At 32.0% G+C, this 27,603-nt stretch overlaps 2 protein-coding genes across 3 annotated transcripts; one reads left to right on the top strand and one right to left on the bottom strand.

Annotated features, from left to right (window-relative positions):
* Positions 1–8,182: 8,182 nt before the first annotated feature.
* LOC129892500 (prefoldin subunit 1) lies at positions 8,183–16,226 on the top strand. Its single transcript, XM_055968082.1, has 6 exons — positions 8,183–8,383; positions 8,476–8,529; positions 8,738–8,843; positions 11,144–11,150; positions 11,294–11,378; positions 15,743–16,226. Exons 1-6 carry the CDS (start codon positions 8,360–8,362, stop codon positions 15,854–15,856), a joined length of 390 nt encoding a protein of 129 aa, XP_055824057.1. The 5' UTR covers positions 8,183–8,359; the 3' UTR covers positions 15,857–16,226.
* Positions 16,227–16,392: 166 nt separating this feature from the next.
* Positions 16,393–25,951, bottom strand: LOC129892499 (lupeol synthase-like). 2 transcript variants are annotated; one of them, XM_055968081.1, is made up of 19 exons: positions 25,881–25,951; positions 24,670–24,872; positions 23,734–23,919; positions 23,232–23,321; positions 22,544–22,732; positions 22,035–22,119; positions 21,775–21,941; positions 19,942–20,130; positions 19,328–19,441; positions 19,071–19,190; positions 18,840–18,962; positions 18,307–18,405; positions 18,082–18,138; positions 17,820–17,866; positions 17,557–17,700; positions 17,276–17,453; positions 17,043–17,123; positions 16,711–16,794; positions 16,393–16,617 (listed from the first exon to the last, which is right to left on the bottom strand). In XM_055968081.1, the coding sequence occupies exons 2-19, from the start codon at positions 24,865–24,867 to the stop codon at positions 16,501–16,503; spliced, it is 2,268 nt and encodes a 755-aa protein (XP_055824056.1). In that variant the 5' UTR covers positions 24,868–24,872; positions 25,881–25,951; the 3' UTR covers positions 16,393–16,500. The 2 variants fall into 2 exon arrangements, with proteins under 2 accessions (XP_055824056.1, XP_055824055.1); XM_055968080.1 differs by lacking the exon at positions 25,881–25,951 and having other exon boundaries at positions 24,670–25,218.
* Between the last annotated feature and the right edge of the window lie 1,652 nt (positions 25,952–27,603).

The following is a 27,603-nucleotide window of genomic DNA, read 5'->3' on the forward strand; positions in this document are numbered from 1 at the left end:
TGAGATCTTGAAAGAATTGATGTTTTTCCTAAGATACCTCATAGATACCTATTTATAGATGTGTGTTCTTCACACTGATGAATCATACTTTACTCGAGTAGCATGTTAGACTTCTTAGGACACTTAAAACCTTTTATTTTACCAAGTTTTTTATGATCCAAACTAGACCCTAGGTGTGACACGGTGCTTAGAATCCCAAGAAACCCCAACCAAGCCTATTAGCATATAATTCATGAGCATACATAAGGTAAGTAAAGCAACAAGCAAGACATAGACACAAAAAAAAGACATAAGACATAAAAATAAAGTATAAACATAGAAGTCTCAATAAAGAAGAACAAATCTCAAGCTCGAAAGAAAATGTCGACCCTATAACATCCAATATGCCTCTACTAACTAGATGGGGGTATAAGACAGGCTCCTACCTTACCCATGACAACATATAGAAAAACATAAAGTCATATGATGCAAATAAAAATAAAGTGTATTGTCCTTGAATGGTGAGGACTCACCAATAATGGGAGTAATATAGCTCAATCTACTCAAGAATAGGAGGTGTGCGATGATTGTTCATCTCTATATTATGATACAATATAGGCAAAAAGTATGCGTTAGTACATCAAATGCACTAAGTATGTGATAAGTATGCATGAACAATAAATGTAAGAAATAATCAATATGAATCATGAGATGCATGACCATTATCTTAAAACATGATTAAAAACTATGAAAACCTTAAAACATTATAATCATATGATCGATGTATCAAAACATCATTATCATAAGAATATTATACCTTTTAATAAATCTTGATGTGGGATAGGACCTTTAACCGACATATAAGATCATGCGAGCTATAACATGGAATCTGATATGCCCCACATCAAGAAAGGAGAAGCTATTTTTCCAAGGTAGATTTCGTGATGGTAATTTCTCTATCTTTGTGTTATATGTGGATCCACTAGCTACGTCATATTGTCACTTTAAACCTACATGGGCAATGTAGTTAGGGACTGAAGGTTGCTACTAGGATTTCCTTGGGTAGTTACAATGGCTATCGGATCAAACCCCATCTTAAAGTCCTCTCGGTGTTTAGTCATTATCCTAATGGAATTTTATGAAAATATAGTCAGTAACATCATTTAGGAAAGACAATAATAGATATCAATTCTCATCATAAGAAAATCATAGAATAGCTCATTAACATGATTGATACATAAGAATCCATAATTTGGTGAGAACTGCCTTATCACCTCGTAAGCATGATTGTGTGAGAACTACCTTATCACACTATAAATTCTTGCTTAAAACATCATTGAAACATCATTCATATTCTTTCATGAGTCATTCATGAACTTTAATAGTCATTAATAAAGCTTTCATTGAAATCCCTTGAAATTCATGATCATAATTCATTGAAAACATATTTGAAACTAGCATATAGCATGGTTCATTGAAATTCATCTTGAAATTATGCAATGTTATGTGAATTATACATAATTAGACTAATAAAAATGAAATATATCATAATTAAGAAGATCCAATACAAATTCATGGAATTAGGGCTTTTAGAAGAAGAATTCATAAGAAAATTTGAGAATAAATCTTGGGATTCCACGGGAGAAAAGGCCCATGGATGAATTCTCATATACCTTTGATCTAGAAATCCTAATTCACTCTTGATTGGAGACTTGACTTGAATTCCCCTTTTGAATTTCTTGAGGAAGAAAAAGACTCTTGAGAAAATACTTTATAGAGAGGATTTTGTGTTTTGAGGGTTTGGGTGTGAATGAGAGGGTTAGGAGGGATTAGGGTAGTTAATAGGTTAGCATAAACCCCCCCAAAACATCCACATTCATTAATGAAAACATAGAAAAAAATCAAAACACTCTTCACTTAAACTGAAACTACACTTGGACGGAAGGACCCACCACAATCTATGAAGCTCAATACGGGTCGTAGTGGTGGTCGTGGTGATGGGATATAACTTGGGGTCTGAATGGGTGACTTCTACGGAGGCAACCACAACTCATGGTGCTCACCACAGCACGTGGTGTCCCTCGTGGTCCTTACCCTAAACTAAAGTCTGAGGAGTTTGGGTTCACGGATGCCATCACAGCTCGTGGTTCACACTACGAGCCATAGAGCAATTTGTGGTCCTTCCTCCATGATCCGTTTTGCACCAGGATGGACCACAGCAGTTTACCACAGTCCGTGGTCCTCTTCACAGCCTGTGGATGGCTCCGTGAAGGCCACCTGGTGCCTAAAAAGCTAGAATTTCCTAGAAAACTTCTTTTGAACCTTGTTTTTTTGACTTTTCAACTTTCGGGGTCTTACAATATTAGTGGAACGGGATGAAGAAGAATACTGTGGAATTTATGGCTAAGTGTTCAAATTTTCAACAAGTGAAGGTTGAATATCAAAAATTGAGAGATTTAGCTCAAGACATTCGGATTCCTACTTCAAAGTGGGAAAACTTGAATATGGACTTAATTGTGATTTTGCCTTAAACTCATAGGCAACATGATTCTATTTGGGCTGTGATGGACCGAATGACTAAGTCAGCGCATTTTCTTCCCGTTAAGACTTATTATTCACCTAAGGATTATGCTAGACTTTATATTCAATAGTTTGTTAAGATTTATGGTATTCTATTTTCTATCATTTCAGACCAAGGTACTCTATTTACTTCTTAGTTTTAGACATCGTTTCAAAGGGGTCTAGATACTCAAGTTAAGCTTAGTACAACTTTTCACGCTCAGATCGATGGTCAAGCCGAGTGGACTATTCAGACTTTGGATAATATGTTGAAGGCTTGTGTGTTCTACTTTAAAGGTAATTGGGATGACCATTTACCATTGATTGAGTTTTCCTATAATAATAATTATTATTTAAATGGCTCCATTTGAGGCCTTATATGGTAGGAGGTGTAGATCTTCTATTGGATGATTCAAGGTTTGTGAGGTCACTTCATAGGGCTCGAGTTGGTTTGTGAAGATTTGGAGAAGGTTCGGCTCATTAGGGAGAAGTTGAATACTTTCCAAAGACGAGAAAAGACATATTCGTATGTGAGGAGAAGAGAGCTTGAGGTTGACATTGATGATTGAGTTTACTTAAAAATCTCACCTATGAAGAGTGTAATACATTTTGACAAGAAAGGGAATATTAGTCCCCTTTATATAGGCCTATATTAGATTTTTAGGTTTTCAATAAGTAGCTTATGAGTTGGATTTGTCTTCGAAATTGGAATCGATGCATCTGGTGTTTTATGGATCTTTATTGAAGAAGAGTATTGGTGATCCTACTTTTATTGTGCCATTGGACAATATGAGTATGAAAGAGAGTCTATCTTAGAAAAGGTTCTGGTTGAGATTTTAGATCGTCAAGTTTGAAGATTGAGAAATAAAGAAGTTGCATCTGTGAATGTCCTTTGGAGGAACTAGTTGAGGGTGTTGCGTAGGAGGCTGGAGGCGATATGATATCTATTATCCTCATCTTTTTCCCTTCGTTCTAGCTTGAGATATTAATTTTACTCTTGTTCATTCTTTCGAATTCATGCGTTTCAGTCATTATCATATTTCCATATGTATGCATGTTTATGAAATCAATTTTTAAAGTCATGTTTTGACTTGTGGTTGATTTCTCCTTGGTTTATGCATTTTTGTGTTGGTGCATTCATATTGGGTTGTTAGATATCTTTTCCTACTCTATTCATGCTAGCTTGAGTCTCATTTGGAATGAATATTCTTAAGGAAGAGATATTGTAATACCCCGGAAGTTGGAAAGTTAAAACAAAAAGGAAAAGTTGCAAAAATATTATTGGAGCATCTTTGTGCGAGCTGACCTAGGAATCGTGGAAAGTCCTACGGGCCATAGAAAGGACTCGTAGGAAAGGTCCCCAAGGTTTGGAAAATTGTCCAAGTGTTAGATCAAAGAACGAGTGGTTTCTACGGACTATACAAGGCCCTACAGTCCACAGTAGGGAGTCGTAGGAAGGCTCACAGATTTCAGTAACTCATGTCAAGTCCCACGAGACGGTCTTACAGACTATAGAAAGTTTTTTATGGGTCATAGGAATATTTGTAGAGTAGGAATTAGAGACTATGTTGTTGGGATTATATAGTTAGAGAGGTTCGATGACCTATAATTTTTTCTATGACTCGTACACTAAGTTCGTAGGAGCGAAGCCCAATTCCAGTAGCTCCTGTTTTGGGGCATGACTTCTATGAACATGTTTCACGACTTGTAGGACTATGTATGAAACATAGGGCAAGGATCATAGGGTTGAGGTGCAATTCTAGTAGCCTATGACTTTTTCACACAAGTTATACGGGCCCTCTTGACGAAACGTAATAATTTCTACGGACCATAGGTCCCGCCCGTAAGAGAACTTCAGCAGAATCTATATAGGGTTATTTTGGACATTTTCTACCCTCTTAACTCCTAAACTATATTATTTTGGGTTAAATTGGACAACCTATAACTACCCAAACCCTTTAAACACTCCCCATTCCCTCGTAATCTCCTAAAATCATCAAAGGCATCAAGGATTTTCTCCCAAGGTTTCTTCTTCAAGTCAACTCTAGGATTTCAAGATCAAGTCTCCATTGTTAGATCTTGTATTAGGGATTTTATTATCAAGGTATATGATAATTCATCAATTGATTCCTTTCATCCATTGGGTCCCAAAATAACTCAATTCTCCAAATTCAATTTGAACCAATTTAATGAGGGTTTTATGTCATATCTTATGGGTCCTTTTTATTTTGATTCAATTAATGTTATTCTATTTTATTATGCATGAACTTACTAAGGTACATGATTTTCAATTGATCTCATATGGACCTATGCATCATGCCTATGAATTCACCTCTGAACTATGTATTTTAGTCATGAAAGTGATGAAAGGATAATGCATGTTTTACACAGATGATGAATTATATTTCAAGGATGTTTTCAAGTATGTATCAATGAATTGTGAAAGGTTTTCTCAAAATGAATGAAATCATGATTTAGATGCTTAGAAAGGTAAGTGTCTCTACGAATTATATTATGAATTATGATTTGAAAGTAGCTACTCTTATATGATTTTATGACGTGGATTGGTATATGATTATTATCTTTCTGAATGATATGTTCATAATTGTTTTTACTTATTCTGTTGGGATTTGACTTAGCACCGAGAAGGCTTGAGGTGGAGGCTTGGTAAGGGAGTCTCTAGTAGCAACCTCTAATCCCAAACTACGTGCTCCCATAGGTGGTCTTAAATGACTTAGCTAGTGGATATACAAATAGCCCATGATGATAATGATATAAAGTCTACCTTGGCAAGTAGCCTCTTCTTTTTTGGTGTAGGAGTTATACCGGACTCTATGTTATAGCTCACATGATTTTGTTGTCGGTTACGGTTCATATCCCACAAAATGACTATTTTTTCCTTACAAGCTTTTAATGATGTATTTTAAATAATGCATTGAATTTATCTCATAATTTTTATGATTTACTTCACGCTTTTCATGGATTTTTGGTCATGTGTCTCATGTTGCGTTATGCATATTTCTACCTATTCTCGTGGCTAGCACAAATTTCAGAGAATATTGCTTGTTTTGGTGAGCCCCAGTGATTCGAGGGAGCACTCATTATGTCGTCTTTACTTTCAGACTTATTTCTCTTTTTTATGGTTTGGGTGAGTTAGGGCTTGTTCTATGCCCCCCATTTATTGTAGTAGAGGCATTGTTGAACTAAACTAGTATGAGATGTTTATTTTACATGTTATGTTGGGATCTTTTTTTAACAAGTTTTTATGTTTTGAGACTTATCTTCTTCATTTAAGTTTATTTTCGATTTCATGTTATTCTTATATCATGCTATGCATGCTAAGAGGCTTGGTTTGACTACCTCGGAATTCTAGTCATCGTGTCACGTATAGGGTCTAGCTTGGATCGTGGCAGTTCCCAAGTGATCAAATAGAAAAATTGGGCTAAGTCAAGAATAGCGTATTACATGAATCCTCAAACAAGTGAGGGTACTTATATGGCATGTCCTTCTCGATTTTCCAAGTGGCTTCCTCAATCAGACGCTTCTTTCATTATAACATAGTAGAATTTTATGAAATGGCGGTTTTGCCATCAATCGTCCCACTCTTCATTCTTCTATATAATAGAAAAAAAATACTATTGTCATGACTCGTGGCGTTTTAAGTTCCACAAAAATTGAAAAGTACAATTTGAAACTCTATGGCAATTGTTATTTTTAATCATAGAGGTTAAAAATGTCTATTTATGAATTTTACTACATATTTGTATTAATATTTCTCATAAATGGACAAGCTCTTATAAAGGGGTCACAATTTTCATAATAGATATATGCAAATATTTCCTGTTTAGGTTGCTTTTTTTTTCTTACAATATGTAAATACAACTCTTAAACGGATAAAATATTAGTCATATAGCATTTATATTTTTGTTTTGTTTGTTAAAAAAAGTTCAGGTCATAATTTATGGCTTTCATTATAAGAGAAGTAAAAAGAGAGTTATGACTGAATAGTAAATAGTATAATTATTTTACATGATATATCAAACATGTACTATATTTTTACTATCCATGTATTTACTTTTACAAATTACGTATAACTATACTTCACTCTCTCTAGCATCTTTCTTCTCATCCTCTCTCCCTAATCTCGCTTGCCCCTCTCTCTCTCTCCTTTTCTCTCTCCCTCTCTTGATTGCCTATCTCCACTCTCGTTTTACTTTCTCTGCATTTTTTGTATTTTTCGCCTCTCATTGTATTTTTATATTTTTTTGCCTCTCCCTTTTTATTTTTTTTGGTTGTATTTCTGTAATAGAATGAATAAATATAAGTAATACAAGAACGAATAAATACAAGTGATACAAGAGTGAATGAATACAAGTGATATAAAGAGGGAATGAATAAAGTAAAATTAGAGTAGATGAAAATACAATCACTTGTATATTTTTGTTTTTGTATCTTTATTTACATCTCGATGAATAAAAGTGATAAAAGAGCGTATGAATACAAGTGATACAAGATCAAATAAATACAACCGATACAAGAGTCAATGAATACAAGTGAAAATAGAGCGAATGAATATAAGTGAAATTAAAGCAAATGAATATAGTCCCTATAACTTTTGTTGTTTGCATATTTGTATACACCTGAATTGTATTCGTTGATACAACTTGTATTCATTGATACAACCTAAATACAAATATAAATACATTCACCCGATACCTTATTTCTTTTTAAAAAATTATTGTTTTTTTCCCCTAACATCTTAAACTATTGCTATGAAACAACTACTATAAATGGTAAATATCTAAACTAAGCTATATATGGCTAATAAGACCCAAATTATCATCATTTTTGAAAATTCCTGAATTCCAAAAAGGAAAAATTATTAAACTAGTCAAAATTAACAACCTATTTATGAAAAATAACTATAGTTTCAAAATATTACCTAAAACGAAATATGTTGTTAGTATAGCAAACACTTTCCTTCTCTCCATTACCTCACCACCCACTCTCTTGCCCTCTCATCTCTCTTGCCCTCTCTCTCTCTCTATGTCCCCTCTCTCCCTTGCCTCTCATCCCTATTTCTTGTCCTGTTCTCTCTCTCGTCCTCTCTCATGCCCTTTCTCTCTCTCCTGCCAATAAGAACAAATATATTCAATTTTATTATGTATCAATTGTATTCAATAAATATAGGTGAGAGTTTTGTATTTTATTTCAATTGCATTCAAAAAACTGTATTTTGTTTTTCTTTTGTATTAATTGTATTTGTATTCATACGAATACAACATGCATTCATCCTCTCTGTCAAATGTATTTGTACACTATCAAAGAGAGGATGAATACAGTTGTATTCATTGTATTTCGAATATAATTGATGCAAAATAAATATAAAGTACAATCCTCTCTCCTCCCTCTCTCGATCTCGATCGCCTCTCTCCTCTTAATATGTATTCATTTTGATACAAATCAGTTTGTTTTTATATTCTTTTTCTCCAAAATCACCAAAAAAAATACACTTTCTCTCTCTCCCAGATCTCACTCGTCTCTCTCTCCTTTCTCCTCTCTCCCCTAATATTTTGTTATCCATAATTAAATAAACAATAGTTATAAAGACCTATTTAAGGTTAAAATGTTATTGCTTTGATAAATTTTCCTTCCACAAATCAAGGCCCAGAACAAGCATTGGGCTGGGAGCTATCAACCCAAAGTGATATGCAGCACCATACCTTTCTTGCTCTACTTTTCTTATTGGCCAATTTCACAGAGTAGAATCATATTCTAGGGCTTCCTCTTTTGTATCTGAACTTGGAATTGCAGTTGAAAAATGGCGGACGAAGCAAATAGAACTGTAAATATCCCTTTTCGTTTCAGAATTTCTGGTTTGTTTTTCGATTTTTACCTATTAGGGTTCTGAGCATTTGCCTTTTATTTCATTTACAGGCTTTTATTGAAATTCAGGGTCGAATGATAGAGACTACCGGGAAATTGAAGCAGGTTAGTTCTTAGTTCGATTTGGATTATTTAAAAAAAAAACATTTTTATTGTTCTTAAAGGAGAAATTAATTAATTTACTGATTTTCTGTTCCTTCGGATCTGTATCCTTAAGAAAATGAAATGGGGAAAGATATGGGCATAATTGAATTGCTTGATTGAGATATTAAGGTATTGTTGATCTAAGGTGAAGAGTTGTTTTGGCCTGTAGGTTCAAACCCAGATTCGAAACAAAGAAACAGAAAAGAAGCGTGCTTATTTGACATTAGAGGAACTGAAGCAGCTGTCTGATGATACCAATACATACAAAGCCATAGGTGAGCTCCAGAAAAAGAAAATATAAGTTGGTTTAAATTGGGATCTAGTCATAAGCTAATTTTGATGACTTCTTCTGACAGTCTTAGTTCTTTCTTTTCTATTCTCACTTCATGTATCAAGCAACTAACTGAGCGGTTCCCAATGGTTGATGTATTCGTTTTCTTTAGTAGCTTTTCACTTCTTGGCAGGTCAAGCACATTAATTGATTCAGTAGCAAACTATTGTTTTCTATTTTAATAAAAGAATTGAGGGTAAACTAGAACTTAGGAGATTGGTTGTCTTAGATATCACATTGTATATTGTTGCGGCCGGAACACGCACACAAGTATACGTGATCGTACAAGTAATATAGAATTTGAGTCCATATATCATTCGTTCCCACTAAGACTTGATCGACCGTCTAATTTGAATTCCAATTTGAACTATTCGAGAAATCAACAATTTTGGAGTTTATTATACTAATGATTAACTAAGAGAAAATAGTAAAAATGATGCAATATTAAGATAATTTGGTTTTATCAGATGAGAGAGAGGTCTAGGGCTATTACATCTAACAATCAAGTTGAGTCTTTTGATCGTCACACATTGATTTTCCTGAGTTACTAATTTCAGGTTAATATTATCTTAGGAGTATCTCTCGAATTGCTCACAGGCCTATTAAAGGTACTCCAATGTCTACATCTCTATGGTCGTCAGACAATAGCCAAATGCATTTAAATCTCTGTATTCAACTGAGTCTAAAGGGTATATCTCTGTCCACACTAGCGAAACAATCCCCTGTCTATAGGTCCACTGTTCCAGGGACTTGGCTGCTCGGAAAGTGAGAGCAGGCGCGTTGCTCATGGCAAAAATGTGCTGATGTCATTTTTCTTACATTTTTGTGCATGCATTCCATCCTCGAAACTTGGACTTGCTTCCGAATCATTTCCTTGGGCTTTTACTCGGATTTCAAAGCTCCAACTCACTTGTTTTAGCTCCAATATTCTTCTTTTTCATCCTACACATCAAAATCACAATATTAAGCGCAAATTGCTCAAGGTTATACTCAAATGACTACGAAAGAGCCCAAATGTGGTTAATGGCGATTTGATAAAATACCTAACAAATTGAAAAGGAAGTTCTAAAGAACAATAGGGGGACACACACATTAAAGTGGATATGGATCCTCAAAAACCCAATATATTTGCACGATGACCAGATATATTGGACAATTATACTCAAATGACTATGAAAGAGCCCAAATGTTGTTAATGGTGATATGATAAAATACCTAAGAAATTGGAAAGAAAGTTCTAAAGAATAGTTGTGAGGCCGAGAATGTTACATTAAAGTTGATATGGGTCCTCAAAAACTCAATATATCTGCACGAGGAGTGTGGTAGAATTTCTTCTATGAAGATGCATCTGTGGTCATACAATATTGAACAAGATTAGAAAATTATCACATCCAAGCAAGTAGTACGGTTAAGATAAGAGGTTGGTTTGGCCAATGTCTTATGTAGACCTCCAAAGGCATTGGTCCATAAATGTGACTGATGATTGAAGAAGGTGCTTAAAGGGACGTGACATAAAAAATCAAATGGAGGGAAGTTGTTCCAAAATACACACAATTTCTTGAAATCAATGAGGATTTAGTTAAGAACTAATCACAATGGAGGTCAAAGATCCATAAATATGCTACCAACTAGCAGGGACTAAGATTTATTTTGTTAAATCACATTAGTTTCGGTCCATAGATGTGACACTATGATGATTGAAGGTGCTTGAAGAGATGTGACATAAAAATCAAATGGAGGGAAGTTGTTCCAAAATACATACAATTTCTTGAAATCAATGACGATTTAGTAACACAATGGAAGTAAAAGATCCATAAATATGCTATCAACTAGCAGGGATTAAGATTTTTTTTGTTAAATTATATTAGGTTCAGTATTCTTCATGCAACTTTTTGTTTGGGTTAGATATCTTTTGTCAGTAAAGGGAAAGTGTGACATTCAGAAAACCTCTAGTTAAAAGGATAAAGAAGAAAACCTCTGATTTTAAAGAATTCTTATTTGCCTGAAGAATTTTTTTAAAAGAATACCTTGAAAGAAAATTATTTAATGTTGGACTGATTTAGTCTCGAAGACAGTGGAGTAAGTATAGACTATAGAGATCTCATATAGTCGACCCCAGCTAGTTTGGGAGTGAGATTTTGTAATTGAATGTTTGTTAATCTGCAGATATCACTTCTTAAATTAAATCTGATCAGAGTTCTTATAATGTTGTGTTCCATTGTTTTGTTTCATCTTTTGTTGCAGGAAGAACGTAAGTTTTGAATGAAGTCTATCGTGTTGCTGTTATCTGAAAAAAAGGAAAAGGATATGTGGATCATATACATTATTGTCCTGGAATTCTCAAATTTCTCTGCTTCTGTACTTATCTCACTCTGATCAATCATTTATGTTCAGGTTTATCTTAGAGCCAAAGGCTGTGTTAATGAATGAGCAAGAGCAAAAGCTCAAGGATGGTGAAGCTGCAATTGGCTCTTTGCAGGTGTATTCTCAAATTCCTTTTTCACTTCAGCATTTTGTAACTCACTTTCATACCAGGCCTTTCTTCTTCATACTTAAAAATTTAATCTCCATCACAAAATCAATTTGGTAATTCAATAGAGATGTCTCAAGTTTCTTAAGTTTTCAAGTCTCAATTTTTGGTCTTAGGTCTAAGATTAATGTTTTCTTCTGATATTCTTAGTTAAATGAATTTTGACATTTTGCTGTAAACACATCAAATCAAAAAGTGTTCCTTTGGTGAAAGAACATTATTCATTTTTTCCCCTTTCGAGAATACGGTCCTTCACGTACTTTATCTAGAGCACTCTCCTTGGAAAGCCGCGACCAATATAAAGCCTGAGCTATAAATTGTTTGGGGAAAAATGGAAACAGATAAGGTCCGCTCTATATCTTAAACCTTATTACTGGACGTCAACTTCCTTCAACTCTGCAGATAGGAACTTCCAGCTTCATCTGTAGCTTGTCTTTTCCTTACTTCTCATTTACCTACTTTTCTCACATTTATGGTCTCCATGTTTAGCATACGGTCCCTTGGGAGAAACTTAATGCTTCCATGCTGTTGAATGAACTGTAGTTGCCACCTTTACCTAACTATAGTTGGTAACTTGGTACATCAACACCGCAACAACAAATACGGGAATTCTAAACTGGTTTGAGTTTGCTATATGAATCCTCAGCATTCATTCTACTCTATTCAGTGTATAAAAGAAAAGGACGAAGAAATTAAAGGATCACAAACCCCCAACCCTGGTTGCTGAAACCTAGTTTCAACAGCATTTCCTTGGCTTTTTGATTGAACACCGTAACCAGCACTGTTCACTCCTCTCCAACCTTCACAATGCCTCATTGCTGAGATTAGTCTCTTCAGCAAGTAAGGAAATTCCATGAAGTCAAAACTCTCTCTTATCCTAACAACTTACGAGATCCTGTTATAAAGCAGATTGGGAGTAAATGCCTTCTTTGTGATGTGATTAAACAACTCTATGCTATTGGGTTAGGTTATTTGAGGGGCTTTTGGGATGATTCAATAAAAAAGCGAATCAGATACATTGCGGTAAACAATGTGAAATCAAAAGAGAGGAAAGGGGGAGAGAAGGTAGAGGAGGTAAGAGGAAGACAGGACAAGGGATCATGCACTAGACTTGGAAGGGTTAGAAACACACTTATGCTTCCGTTCAACTTATCAATATATATTGTATCATCTGAGTTGGAGATCTAATAACTTTACTGGGAACCAAAAAGACCTAGGGAGCATGTTTTGACTTAATGGTAGACCAGAGGCAGATCTTGGGTACTGGGTGCAGGTTCCGGGAACCCAACAATATCTATGCAGACCCTAAATATCTGTTGGAACCCAGTAATAAAGTAGTCACTTGGTCAGCAGTATTGAAGGAACCCCTTTGAGCTTAGTTGGCATTTTGTATGGGGGTTCGATTCCCTGTGGGCACATATATAGAAGTTTTTTTTTAATTTGAGATCCGTCGCTGCGGTAGACCTTGTATTCGCTTGTAGTATGCTTAGATTATCGTAGCACACCTACTTTTACTTATTCAAACGAAAAAAATGATTCTAGTAATATACCTAACCACTGTCTGTGACTCTCTATTGCATGTTTCCAGAAGGTCAATCACATTATTTTTATCTTTAATTTGTTTGACTGGAATTATAATAAATACTCTTAAAACTTGAAATCTGGAAGGTTTGCATTTTTCAGGATTTCCTGAACCACTTTCGATAGATCTTTTATGACTGGGGAATTTGTTGTTTCAGCTTCAAACTCAAGAATAATGAGTTGACCGTGAACTTTTATCCACTTATATACTGGACTTGATTCAACAACTAGGTTTCGAATTTGTGAGCTACACCCACAACATATCCTGTGCTATACTACTTTTCTCTTCGGACCAAAGCTTTAGGGCCTATACAATTTTCAATAGTTTGTGTTACGAAGAGTGCTTAATCCTAAACATTAAACACCAGAAAGTCGTCCAATTTCTAGTGTTCTATAAATATCTGTATTTCTATTGGAAAAGAATTTAGGGATCTATACATACCTATCGATAACTATGCCTCAAATCTAAGTTAGTTGGGTTTAGCTATATGAATTCCCCGTACTCAATCCAGTGTATTTAGAGGAATGATCATGGTTACCTTATTCTATGCTAGCAGTCAACCTACTGCAGCTCTCCTCTATTTGTACAAGGAAACCGACTATGCTTTGTGAAGCTCACCATGGGCCTTTTGCCCAGATTTGTAGCCAATAATAGGTCTTACAGTGAGCTTTTTGTTAGCTGATTGAGTAACAAGGTGCAATTGGAAGCTCAGTTTTAAGGATAATAATTATGTTAAAAGAACTAATTATGCATTTTAGAAACATTGGGAGAAAATAATCAAATACCCCCTTAACTTATTATCAGATTCTCAACTGCTCACTTATATTTCAGGGGTCCTATTACCCCTTGAACATTTTAAAAATATAATATATACCCCCTTAAAAACTCACACCCAGATTTGTATCAAAAAGTGAATTGCACGCCCCTGCCACGTAATTTACCTTTTTAAAAATTAAAATATCTTTTTTCCTTTATTCTACTTTTCCTTTTATATTTCCCTCTCTCTCTCTCTCTCTCTTTCTCTTTCCTTTCACATTCCTCTTTTTCTTTGACTTTGAAGAATTGATTTCTCAGAGTAGCAAAACAAGCTCAAATTTAGGAACCCTTGCGAGAATTCCTCTTAAAATTCTATAAACCTTCTCTACATCAGTTGAAAATTCATCGTGATTCTTGTTAAAAAAAATAGAATAATTTAAAAGGGTCGATTTAGAATGGTAAAAAGATTTACCCTTTGAAGAAACTGAGATGTTTTCCGGTGGGATATGCAGTGAATAGCTGCACGGAAGCTCAGTGATGAACACAAAAGAGTGATAGTTTTCAACGTTTGGAGATTTCAAATTTGGTTTCCGAAGTGGGTTTTGGATTTTGGTTGAAATTATCAAGAGCTTTGCAACTTTAAAGATGAACACAGCAGTTCACGACGAAGGTAGATGGCGATTGACGGCGTGGCGGTGATGTACGGTGGTTGGGCCAGGATAATATAACTAAGGGAACTTATAAATTTCACTCAAGGCCTAAACTTCTGCATTAATAATACTAAAGTTTGATCCTCTTGACTTTCAATTTTAATTTTGATTTTAAGCTATTGTCAAATTTTCACATTGAAGAAAAGTGGATCAACCGTGAGAAATTTGTGATTTAAGGATTAAAGTTAGTTTAATGGTGGAAGATTGATGAGGGTGGCGACTTGGTGGTGGAGCTGAGCTGCCGCCGGTGTTGCTCCGCTGAAGATTAAAAAAAAAAGAAGAGAAAGAAGATAAAAAGAAAATATAAAACAAAAATTGAAAGGAAACATAAAAATTTTAAAAAAACAAAAAGCCAATATAAAATAAAAGAAGTACTTTTAAAATTAAAGTTTTAGTTATTATTTTTACCTGTCACTCTCTCGAAGAGGGTGAACTACACTTTCTTTGCCACCTCAGCATTCAGGGAGCAAATAATTCCACTTTAAAATAGTCTAAGGAGTAATAGGACTCCTGTGGTGAATAAGTATGTGAATTGGGTAATAGGTTGGGGCGTCATTTGGCTATTTTCTCGAAATTTGGTTTAGGAGGGGGCTGAAATCTGATCCGAGGTATGCTGCAAATAAACTGTGCCACAGTAGACATATTTTGGTAGGAAAACATATACTTAAAATAACAAATGAACAGTTTTAAGTATTTGGTTACTTTGAATTATGAAAAATATTTTCTTCTAAGAAAATGTTTGCTACCAAAATGGAAAAATGACAATCATCACTCATGGACAAAAGTAATTTTCTTTATAGATATCTCAATTTTCATTTTGTCATTTACCTCAAACAACATTAGACTGTTGTCAATCTTTAATACTGAAAAACCGTTAAAACAATATTCTTGCATCTTTTATTGAAATTGTATTATAGATCTGCAGAACATATGCTGTGCTGATAGCCACATTTACAGTTCAAAAACAACAAAAGTAAGTCCATGTTTGTCTTATAAGGAACCTATATTATCTATCAGTGATTCAGAATATTTTTTCATTGAACTTTTTTCGTGGAGAACATTATCCTTCGTACCAAATGTTGGTCTCGAGATTTCTGTTCTTTTAACTTAAGAGGGTAAATAGCTCTTTATTTTCTGACTTCTATCCGTTTGTTGCTTCTAGTAAATACTGCTATTTATTATAGTTTTCCATTTGCTGATTGTCTGGGATAAATTAAGCGAATACATCAGTCAAGGGATGTTAATAGAATTTGCTTGTTGGACAGACTTCTAAAGAGTATTTGGAAAAGCACATGGCAGAGGTGGAGAATAACCTTAGGGAGCTCTTGCAACAAGATCCTGGTCTTGCTCGTCAGATAATGACTATGTCTGTAGCATAGGTTTTCTGCTTCTGAAGTTCCTTTTGTCAACTCTTTCCTTGGAAGAACAAAAAGATAGCTTCTCAAAGATTTTCTGGAACTTCAAATTCTAGGTAAAGTATACATTATGTACTGGCTGTATGAGGAACTTATCCACCTGATTTCTGGCACTTCAACTATTGCTGCTGCGTTGGTCGTAAATTGTAATGCTTGCTTCTATTGGACCTAGAGTTGGTCGAGAGTTGTAATTCATGAGAAATGTTGTGTATTCAAGATACTCTGCGGTTTTGTTTTAGTTCTTGTCCTGTTTTATTTCTATTTGGTAATTCCCCAAAAAGGATACTAACTAGTAAGTTCAGTATTTCACTATCAACAACATACCCATTGTTTATTTATCTTTTTGTAACAATTTATGAGATTATTGTGACATAGTTCAATGATGTTTTTGGATTAATTGAGTTCAAAAGGCGAAACAAACTGAGTCTATCGACACTGTTTTCAATTTTTTTAGGACTTGTCAACATAAAATTGATATTTTAAGCATAAAAATTGCAATATTTCATATAAAATATTACCGTTCTTAAAAAGAAAATTGCTATATTTCATATACCTTGAGGTACATTTATTTAGTATGCATAATATTGAATTAATAAATGAAGATAAATCTAGTTGAGTTTGATGAGAAAACGTTTGTGATATTGAGCAAGAGCCCATATTGGAAAGATATTTCTGTATGATGCATAGTTCAACGTGCAGTTCTTCATGAATGCCCCTGTTACACCCTGCAGAAACAATTATTAAAAAATACAATATCATTACTCATTTCAGTCTTTTAAAATTGCTCTCTATACACATCTTAAAATTATCATTTTTACCTGTTGTGGATAGTCACCATCTTCCCTTTGTGAATTTACTAACAATCTTATTCCACCATGTATTGGTGATGGATCAATTTCCCCCTAACGAACAACAAAAAGAATTAAAAGAGATTTAACATTGATTAACTAGTAAAGATTTATTAAACAACATTGCTTTATATCTTTTTGGCCAACTAGTTTATCAATGTGGCCGTAGCCTTATGTTGTGTATATTATATGTATAATTTATAAACTAGATGACCGAATAATTCAGACTCATATATAATCATCACTTTATGAATTTTGTTGAGTTGTGAGTGAAAATAAGACAATAATTTTTGACAACATACCTGTCCAGCGTTAATGAGAGCTAACAATGCCCATGAAGTTTGCACCAAATTTGACTCACCCCCTTCAATGTTCGTATAAACCTTTTAATCAAATGAATTAGTTAACAACTCTTAATTCAAAGAAACAAATCAATGCAACTTTTTTTTTTTATCTTTAAATAAAATAAAAAAAATGATGTCAATTGCCTAAGCAATGTTTGTACCTTATTTAAATAGAAAATTATATTTATTACCTTGTTTGAATTTGAAAGGTAACTCTCACCCCATCCACCATCTGGCAATTGTTTTGACAGCAAAAATTGACAAGCTTTTTGTAGGGCATGACTAGTAGAATAGGTTCTTCCACAAGCTATTAATCCATCCACTGCAAACCATGTTCCATACGTGTAACAAATTCCCCAACAACCCGTCCTGTAAGCAGAGATGAAGTCAAAAATTTTGTCAACTATATCTATAAATATTGATGTTTAACCTATTTACTGTAGTATGATTTTTTTTCGACGAAGGGTATTACCAAGAGCCATCGGGGTTTTGTGTATTTTCAATGTATTGTAAACCTTTGGTAATTGCAACGTCAATTTCCTTCCTTCGATGTCCAGGGTGCAACTTTTTAAATAATGATAAAGCTTGGATTGATGATGAAGTGCATTCCACATACCTTCATATGTTCATTAATTAACAAATATCCATCTTATAATTAAAATAATGTTGAAGATATATTTAATATTTTCTAATAACATGTAGAATTTTAGAAAAAAAGTAGGACATAGAACTTACTCTCGTTCAATTATGGTATCCTCAAAAAATTCCGTAGGATTAAATTTCTGATAAACACATGGCAAGAAAAAGAAAAAGAGTTAAATAGCAAAAGTATATATGAGTTTTGGAATTCAAATAAGATTTAAGCTATACACATCAAGATATTTGTATAATTTAACGCGGACTAGTATTTTTTTTTTTAATTTCTCATCCGATGTCTAGAGCCCGCATCTTTAGATACTATATTTTAGAAATTAAGAAAAGGGTTTTAGTATATTACCTCCAACCAGCGATAGGCACGTTGAGGCTCCCAAGCTGGAAAACCCCCATTTTCACTCTACATTATCAATATTTATAATTAATAATAAAAATAAAGATTAATGAAAGTAGCACATTAATAAAATCATGAAATAAATATACTACCAAGAAATAAATTGTAGTCTCTTGCTTACAAATTAAACTATATATGTTCAAACAATTTAATTATTGATCTATACATGTTTACCTGCAGAGACAATATAACATTTACTGCATCATATAAGCGCTCAGCCTCTAATTTTTCTCCAACAACTTGTGTAGGCATTTGTGAAAATAAAAGTGCACACTGCAGAACAATTGCACACACTGTCAGAAACTATATAGTATATAATTTGACTCGTCAAGAAACGAATATTCTTGAAAATTAAGATTTTAAACATGATATAATTTAACTCGACAAGTCTTAGCCATTTGCTAAAAGTTCAAACTTTTGAACCCTAATATCCCGTGATTTTTATCCTACTTTATTGACAGTTAGGCCATACACACATAATAACAAATAAAAGATTTGACGTCACTATATTATATTTAATGACAATAATATATATTAGTATTTATAATCAACATATATTTTATATAAATACCGATAAATATTTTAATGCCTCTAAATACAATAAAATTAACTTAGTTACCACAATACACCGGTGAAACAAAACAAAAATACGGAATGGAATGATATTAAAATATTTGATACACTATTGTCGCTAAATCAAGAATTACCTTTAATCCTTCAGAAGTGCAATCAGAGACTTGCCAACCATGATCTTGCATGGAAAATGGCCAACCACCTTTAGAAATGTGCCTATACATTTTTTTGAAGTCCCCACAAGGATTCTCCCTCACCTAAAAATAATACTCCATAGTGTTCAAAATTAATTAATTAGTCATATAATTGTGTTAACATTTTATTATCCTAATTTATTATGAAGAAAGAATAATTATATTAATTACCTGTGATGCTTTTAGAAAATTATTTGCTTTCTTGAGAGTTGGCCCAAATTCTTCATCCATATCACTTGATAAGATAGCTTGGATTGAAAATACTGCATCCCAAGTTTGACAACCAAAGGACTGTATGCAACCATATTGTACTAATCGTAATTAACATACTAATTAATTCTTTATCAATTTTTTTTAATAAAGTGTTATGTTTTTTTATTTTAAAAAAAAGAAAAAAAAAAGAGAAAGGGTATATATGAAAAAATAACCTGAAATTTTAAACCATCTTCAGATATCCAATAATAATCTGGTAATCGAGCAAGGTGGCGTTTATATGCTTCTGAATTTGGATCTTCTACCCAACAAGCCATAAGACATAAAACCTAACAAACCAAATAATTATTTCACACAAATTTTACTATGTTAATTTAATAACAGCGTTGTAATATAATTTTTATCATGGATAGTTGCTTGCAGTTATTTTTTAAATGACTTGATAGTAATAATAATAATAATGAAAAAATTAGACCACAATTGTTTAGAAGCTAAACTCTTACTAATTTTTATATTTTAATTTATGTGGCACATTTTAATTTTAGTCTAAAAAAAATGTCACATTGTTATGTTTGAAAGTAATTTAACCTTTATGAGAATATTTATAGCCACACAATTGATCTATTCGTCCAAAAATAAATGTCTACCTTAGCAAAAAGATTTTGTCTAAAATTAAAAGTCACCTTAGGAATGTAAGACAAAATTAGTATGTTTTTAATTATACCCTTACACTCCATCTTCTTAATAGTGGTCAAATGTTTTTTAGAAAATTATTAAAAATATGGTTAGTTTAGTACCTACACGTTGTATTTATGGGTAGGTTAGTTACCTTTTCGACACAGCCAATGCAAATGTATTTACTATTTTGGTCCTCGTAGTGAATATGTTCCATGGCAAGCTTCAAAGCCTTTTCTCTCAACTTATTAAATGGCCATCTCTTTAACATTGGCTCAGCAAAGTGATGAAGGAATCCCCAAAGTGTATCTTGTATAAGTGGATGTGGATAGTAAAGATCCTCCTATCATCATAAATAAGGAAAGAATATAGAAAAAATTATATAAAATAGACTTAGTTGTAAAATTATTTATTCAAATTGGATTCAATCCAAACTTTAATAGATTCATGATTCAAACTATTACCCTCTTACACCACTTTCTCTCTTTTAATTCCGTGCATGACGTCATGCTGACGTCGCTATGAAATAATCTCATGTGATACTCCATCGGTATATTGATATCATATCGGTATCACAAGGATTGAGCTTAATTCTCTGTGATACTCCGTCGGCATATTGATACACTATCGTTATCATGTAGGATTAAGCTCTTCTTTTAAGAAATAAAAATAAAACAATTAAGAAAAAATTATCAAAATCACAGTCTTATTTATTAAACTATAAATTAGTAAATATATTCTTCGTGATACTCCTTCGGTATATTGATACCATATCGATATCATATAGTACCCTATCGGTATCATGTAGGGTGGGTGTTGGCTTCAGTATGCCGTCAACGCGTGAATTTTAAAATAAATATATGTCATTTTAAAATAAAAAGGGGGTAAGAAAATAATGGGGCATTTAAGGGTAAAGACTTTCCCTTTTTGAGGTATAAGTGTTATTTTTCCAAATGTATATTATTTAATGCTTTTACAATTAATTATGTTCCTTTAGTATTTTTTTTTTAATAATGATAATGAGCCTGTTTGAATGAGCTTAAAAAAGTAACTTTTATGTATGAAGTGCTTTTAGAACTTTGAAGTGTTGAAAGTTATTTTTATAAATAAGCAGTTGAGTGTTTGGATAAAAGTGCTTATGTTGAAAATAAGTGTTTGAATTTTAGGGTTAAAAGAATGAAAAAGGTAGTTTGGAAATTTAGTTAAAATATAAGGGATATAAAAGTAATTTATATGGTCAAACAAAATGGCTTTAAGCACTTAGAAATAAAAAGTTAGAAATCCTAACTTTTCATTTTTGACTGACTTTAAGAACTTTATGGCTTAAAGTTAGCATCAGACAAACACGTCCAAAAGCTAAAAAGAGGCTTATAAGTTGGTTTGACCTACTTAAAGCCCATCCAAACGGGCTCAATGTCTAGATAAATTTGCACAACTATGATCGTTTTATATAACTTTCTATACTCGATTCACTTCTTCATTCATACGAGAAAATGAATTGCAAATGATGAAATTATAGTATTTCTTTTTTTTTTTAGAAAAATATAACCTAATAACTTTGATTCATCTAGTTTAATTACAAAATATAGTGTATAGGTAGGGTACACTTTATACTAATATACATATATATACTATGCATAATACATATAATATACATATCTATACATATATACACAACAAATACACACCATATACAATTGAGTGTATGTATATAAATGTATACTTTGGCCATATTTGGTAAACTTTATAGTTGATTCGATTCACTCGATGCTTGGGAGTTACATTGGAGTTTGACAAATTCGAATTCGTTGCTTAAGAGTCATTAAAAGGGAAAACGCTCTAACCATAATTTTCTTTTTCATTTTTCAAGTCCGAACTTGAGACCAAATTATTATATTATTAATGAACTTTGACCATCCAACTCCAAAAAAAACAAAAGAAAAAAAGTATAATAATTTCAAAAAATAAAAGAGAATAATCCACAAACCTTAGCACATGTATTCCTTGCTTTATTCCAATCAATTTCATGGTAAGGTTGAGTGTGAATCTCATCTCTTATAGATTGCACCAAACTAGTTATGCTTCCCACAAATCTCTTTCCATATAAGTATGACATGGGCATGTACACCAAACGAGCATAGCACAACATTTTTCCTGCATTACAAATTCATTTATTTTTATTACATTTTATGTTTATTTTATTTTTTCTCTTTTTTTAAAAACTAAAATTTATGGATATATAGAAACCTGGATGAATGGGAAATAATGTAGGCATAATCCAAAATTCTGGTGGCATTGGGTTGCAGCCATCCCATTCATAGACTCCAAGCACCTGAAATTAGTAAAATACAACTTGATAAATTCTTTTCCAAAATGAACTACTTAAAATTTATGAGTTTAAATTAGGTCAACCACAAATCTAATATTAACCAGTTTAATATACAAGGTATTTCTTTTGAGTCTGAATCAACTTGTGCGCATATAATAGTGTACACAGAATTTCTATTAGCAGTGTCGACATTGAAAGAGAGCAAATATATAAACGAACAAATTAAAGATAAAATTATTAAGTACTATATAAAGGTCTCATTGAAAGAGAGCAAACACATAAAATTATTTCATTTTAAAAATGTATTTACTTACGGTAGCATTATTAGAAATATAATTTCAAAGAAATCTTTTTCTTATATTAACCTATCAGATATTATTTACTATCTTCGATCAGCATAAGTATAAAGAGTATGTAAATAACATACCGCGAGCCAGAACTTTCCCCAAGAAGGAGTGGCAACAGCACCAGCATGATCAAGGATCCATTTACGTCCTTTAGCCAATGCATTATCTTCACAATCTTCTCCTAGCAACCTCAATGCTACGTAATTAAATACTGTCCCAAACATTGTGCTGTGTCCTTCTATATGAAATCCCCAACCTCCATCTTCGTTCTGTCCACAAAAAAATAATCATTTAATTAAAAAATATTTACAAACATTGTAGTTAGACATGACAAAATTAGTCCATGAAAATATAAATCGATGTGCAGTGGCATAGCCACACATAGCCCAGGGTGGCCAATCGGACACCCTTCGTCGAAAAATTATATTATGTATATAAAAAATTGTACGAAATATATTGTTCAAATTATTTTCATACATGTATATTAAATCTTGAATACCCTTAATAAAATTTTTGACTTCGTCACTATCGATGTGCTTAAGTTTGAACTGGCTATTGACTCACTTATTTATGAAAAACTGCGTGCATAATAAGCAAACATAATAACTAGCTAATATATTTATAATATATAGCTATAGTTTTTTGGACTAAACTATTGACTGTTTGAGCATTTTTGTTCAATTTTGTATAGTTTAACGACGTTTTTGACCCTTTTCGTAAATTTTAAAAAAACATATATCTGGAATCAGAGTATACAAGACACAAGACCTGATGATTGTACGTGTAGCGTTTAATCTCCATTTGATGGGCTGGTGATAATACAACATTTATGTCTCCAGTGACATACAGTGCCATGACCTGCACAAGTACGTGCACCATATAATAAATGGAATAAGGAAACTAATTAACAAATATAAAAGACAAGTTAATATATGGTAGTAAGTTATTAAAACATGTTAACTTATTAAAAATACAGTCAATTGGGGGAAAATGACTTTGATAGCTCCAAAGTAAAAAGTAGTAAGTAGTACTCCCTCCGTCTCAATTTATGTGACGATTTTTGAATTTTGAGATTTAAACAAGTTTATCTTTGATTAAAAAAATTTCATATATTTTTAAAATATTTTAAATTGTCAATTATTGTGACTTATAGTACTTTTTACTTAGTTTATAATTATATAAATTTCATTTTAAAAAATTTAAAAATTTCATGCGCAAATTTTCGATCAAACTTAAATTATTCGAATTAAAAAAACGAAAGAGTAATTACCAAAGGGGGTAGGAAGAATAAAGGGGCGGCGGATTCAGCCGGCCAATGGCCATCATGTGCTTGAATTGTTGAGTAGTAGCTTATACTTCGTCTCAATGTAATTTTCACTGCTTCTTCTGTTACATTTTCTGATTCTTCCAACTTCACTCCTCCTGAAATTGCTCCACATCCATTCTCTTTCCTTAGCTAAAAACAAACACAAACATATGTATGTTATTTAATGTTACAAATTAAAATTCGTATATATATATATATAAGATATATAATCATACTAAGTACTTCGTCGGTCGTCTCAATTTATGTAATAATTTGAATGAGCAAGGTATTTAAGAAATATGGAAAGACTTTGTAATTTTATAAAAGTACCCTTAAAGTAAATGAATTTTAATATGGAAGAGTACAACTTTTTTTGTCAAATAAGTGAGACCTAAAATAGATAAATTGTTGATAGTATCATTAAATATTTGCTAAATAAGAAATATGTCATTTTTTTTGGACCAACAAAAAAGAAAAAGTTGAGTCATATAAATTAAGATTAAGGAATAGTGCACCTTCTATCCAGTTTGGACTTTGCACGCCTCTTAACAATACTATATAGATTGTATGAAAGCACTAAAAACCAAGTCCTTAAATATATTTATTCGAATTATATTAAATAATCATGTATTACCATTATAATATATGAATATTTTTTACTAAATTAGTCTTTTCATTTTTAAAAAAATTGATAATAACAATGTAATTCGCTTAAGCTCTAATCTATAAAAATATTTATATTGTGATTTTATCATATTTTTAAAAAAAAATTGTAGTTGATTTTTTAATTTCTTCTATTGATTAATTTTTTTTTAAAAAATACTGATATTTTTTTTAAAAATACTGCATGAAGTGCGATCAAATACCCTAATGAATAAGTAAAAGTGAACGAAGAAGTACCTGCATACGCATGAGTAAGTCAGCACTTTGTTTGTGAAGGAATCTGTTTTTGGTGAAATTTTGGCGCATTTCATCAACAAGAGCTCTTTCTTGAGGAGTTCCACCTTCTTCATCATATTCCCAATATTGTCTTCCAATATAATTGTTGCTGCTCGTCAGCCATGCTCCTTCTCCTTGTGCTGTTTTTAGCTTCCACATTTTCTCTACTTAATTATTATATTAGTCACTTAATTTGAATATGGATATATAAGTGACTTTCATTACTTCATCCCACACCTCCATCTTTATATATAGAGAGTGAGAAGCGTACGGGCTGGGAACTGAATTTTTTACAACTAAAATAGTCCTCATCATGACATGATCACCAATTTTAAAGTGCATGACTATTCCGTTTCATTTTATTTGATCCTATACTAAAAATAAATATTTCTCTTTACTTTTTTATTTTAGCAAATTAATAAAGTTTTGTTATAATTTTTTATGCTATTTTTATTGTTACATAACTGTATATAGTAATAATAGTCAAATTTAGAGCCAATATGAGCCAAATAAATGAAACAGAGGGAGTAGATGCTTACGGTCTATATGACTCCTATATAACCTAATTTAAAATTGAACGGAAACACTTTTGAAATTTGCAGTTTACAATAATCATAGATAATTATGTAATTCTAAATTATATTTAATTATTTAAAGGTAAAATGAGAAATTTAAAATTAAATTATTTATAAATTTAAAAATATACTTTAGTTCTTATTATTTTATTTTTTTAACAGACTAAAATGAGTAGTACATTTTGGGCTCTTTTTAATTTCATCTTAATTTTAATTAAAGTGCAGGCTAACATAACCAAAACTGCAATATTCTTTATTCCTTGTCTTTCTCTGTTCACTTTTGACTATAAATTCATCAGATTCTGCCGATCGATTGCTGGCCAGAACTAGCTAGTACAACAGCCAAATATACACTAAAATGAGACAAGTAATTAATTCGCTCTCTCATATAACAATTGACTATGTAAAACTTCATATTAAACCACCAACTAATATATTTATTCTAATCCCACAAATAAAGTCTGATAAACTGTATGTAGACCCCTACCTCATAGATGTAAATAGACTGTTATGTATCAAAACAAAAAATCTCAGCTCAAATACCGTAAATCAAAGCAATTAGATTAATTAGTAGAATAAGATATAGTTTTTGTCTACCTCAAATATATCCCAACCATACACTAGTGCTTCATGAATTTGTATATCAAAGTATTTATGCTGGAGCTAGAGTCCTCACAAACCCTTTAATCTCCCTTTAATTCATGAGGAAATTAAGGTCATGATGAAATGCATGTAGGAGAGAGAAAAGAAGATTTAAGATAACAAAAGATATTTCAATATTGATAAGTGTTAATACTTTTATGTCTAATTTTATTTGTTCATTATATTAAAATTAATATCGATTTTTATTTATTCAACTTAAACAATCAAGGTAAAATTTATTACTTAGTTCTTAATTCATCCTTATTGTTAACTATAGTAATTTTTCAATGCATTTTCTAAAGCATTTATTTTATTATATTCAAAGAATAAAATTATTATTGTATTTGTTACTTCTTGAGCGGTGTGCCAAATAAGTCAATATTAGACAAATAAAAATTTACGTAGCTTGCTATTGACTTCATGTTAAATGCATGACAAGGTCTACAAGTTTTTCTCCTCTTAAAGATAGATTTCTATAATTAGCTCTTTATTTCTTCCAAGGAAAATCACATCCTTTCTCTCCACTAATCTTTCTCAACATATTAAGCACGCATGCATGCACCATTATATTAGAATTCGGTAACAAAACTAATAATTTAAACCAGAAATTAATAATTGATTATTTAGCCACTCAAAATTAAAATATCAATGAGCTAGACACCACACCTAAATTAAATCACCAGGCAAGAAGAACAAAATTATAAGATCAACTTTTCGCTATTAGCAAAATTATTACATACATCATGCATGCCTTTGAATATCACCCGTCAAGTAGAAAATATTTTAATAAAAAATTAAACTATATCATAAAATTTAAATAGTCTATATAAGCCCCTTCATTTATCATATTCCTTGCACGTTTTCTTCTTGTCGAGTTAGAAAATTATTTTAACCAATAGAACACAAAAGATTGAAAAATATTCATCTGTATCGAACATACCCTTCGTCTTTATTTATTCATTAACTTGAATATTCTAGTTACTACTTTCTTTGCCCCATATTAAATGGGAATTTTACTAAAAATATTTGTCTCATATTACTCGATCACTTACTAAATCAAGATAGAATTAATTAAATTTTTTCTATTTTACCCCTACAGTTAATATGGTCTTTTGAATGTAAATAATTTTTAATGCTAGCTATTTCTATACTCTATGTATATTGCATTGATATAAACAAAGGGCAAAATGGTAAAGTCTTTCAACGTATTAGTGATTTCTTAATCACCGTGTAAAGTTAAAAGTGCCCATCTAATATGGGACGGAGGTAGTATCTTGATAATAACTAATAATGATGTATTTGTTAATTCCCCTCTGCTCCATCCCAACAACAGGAGTCCATTGGAAGATATTTTAGGGTTTTAACATTAGTATTATAATTATTTAACTTGTGATTGAATTGCTTATAAGCTTGTGATCGAATAGTGGCTTTGAGAGTAAAATGTCAATCTTCATATGTGATGAATATTTGTGTGATTAATGAGCAAGCATAATTCAACGCATGATAATGTAATCATAGTTATTAATTATTTAGTATTCCCTCCAATCACTTAATTTTACTTGTTCAGTATTTTAAAAATAGATTTTTCTTTTTAATATATTAAGAAATTATTAAAAAATTTTGTTTTGCCCTCAACATTAATTACTTATTTTTCAAGACATAAAACTATACATCAATT

The sequence above is a fragment of the Solanum dulcamara genome, chromosome 6 (assembly GCF_947179165.1).
Source record: "Solanum dulcamara chromosome 6, daSolDulc1.2, whole genome shotgun sequence".
In the NCBI taxonomy this organism is placed as follows: domain Eukaryota; kingdom Viridiplantae; phylum Streptophyta; class Magnoliopsida; order Solanales; family Solanaceae; genus Solanum; species Solanum dulcamara.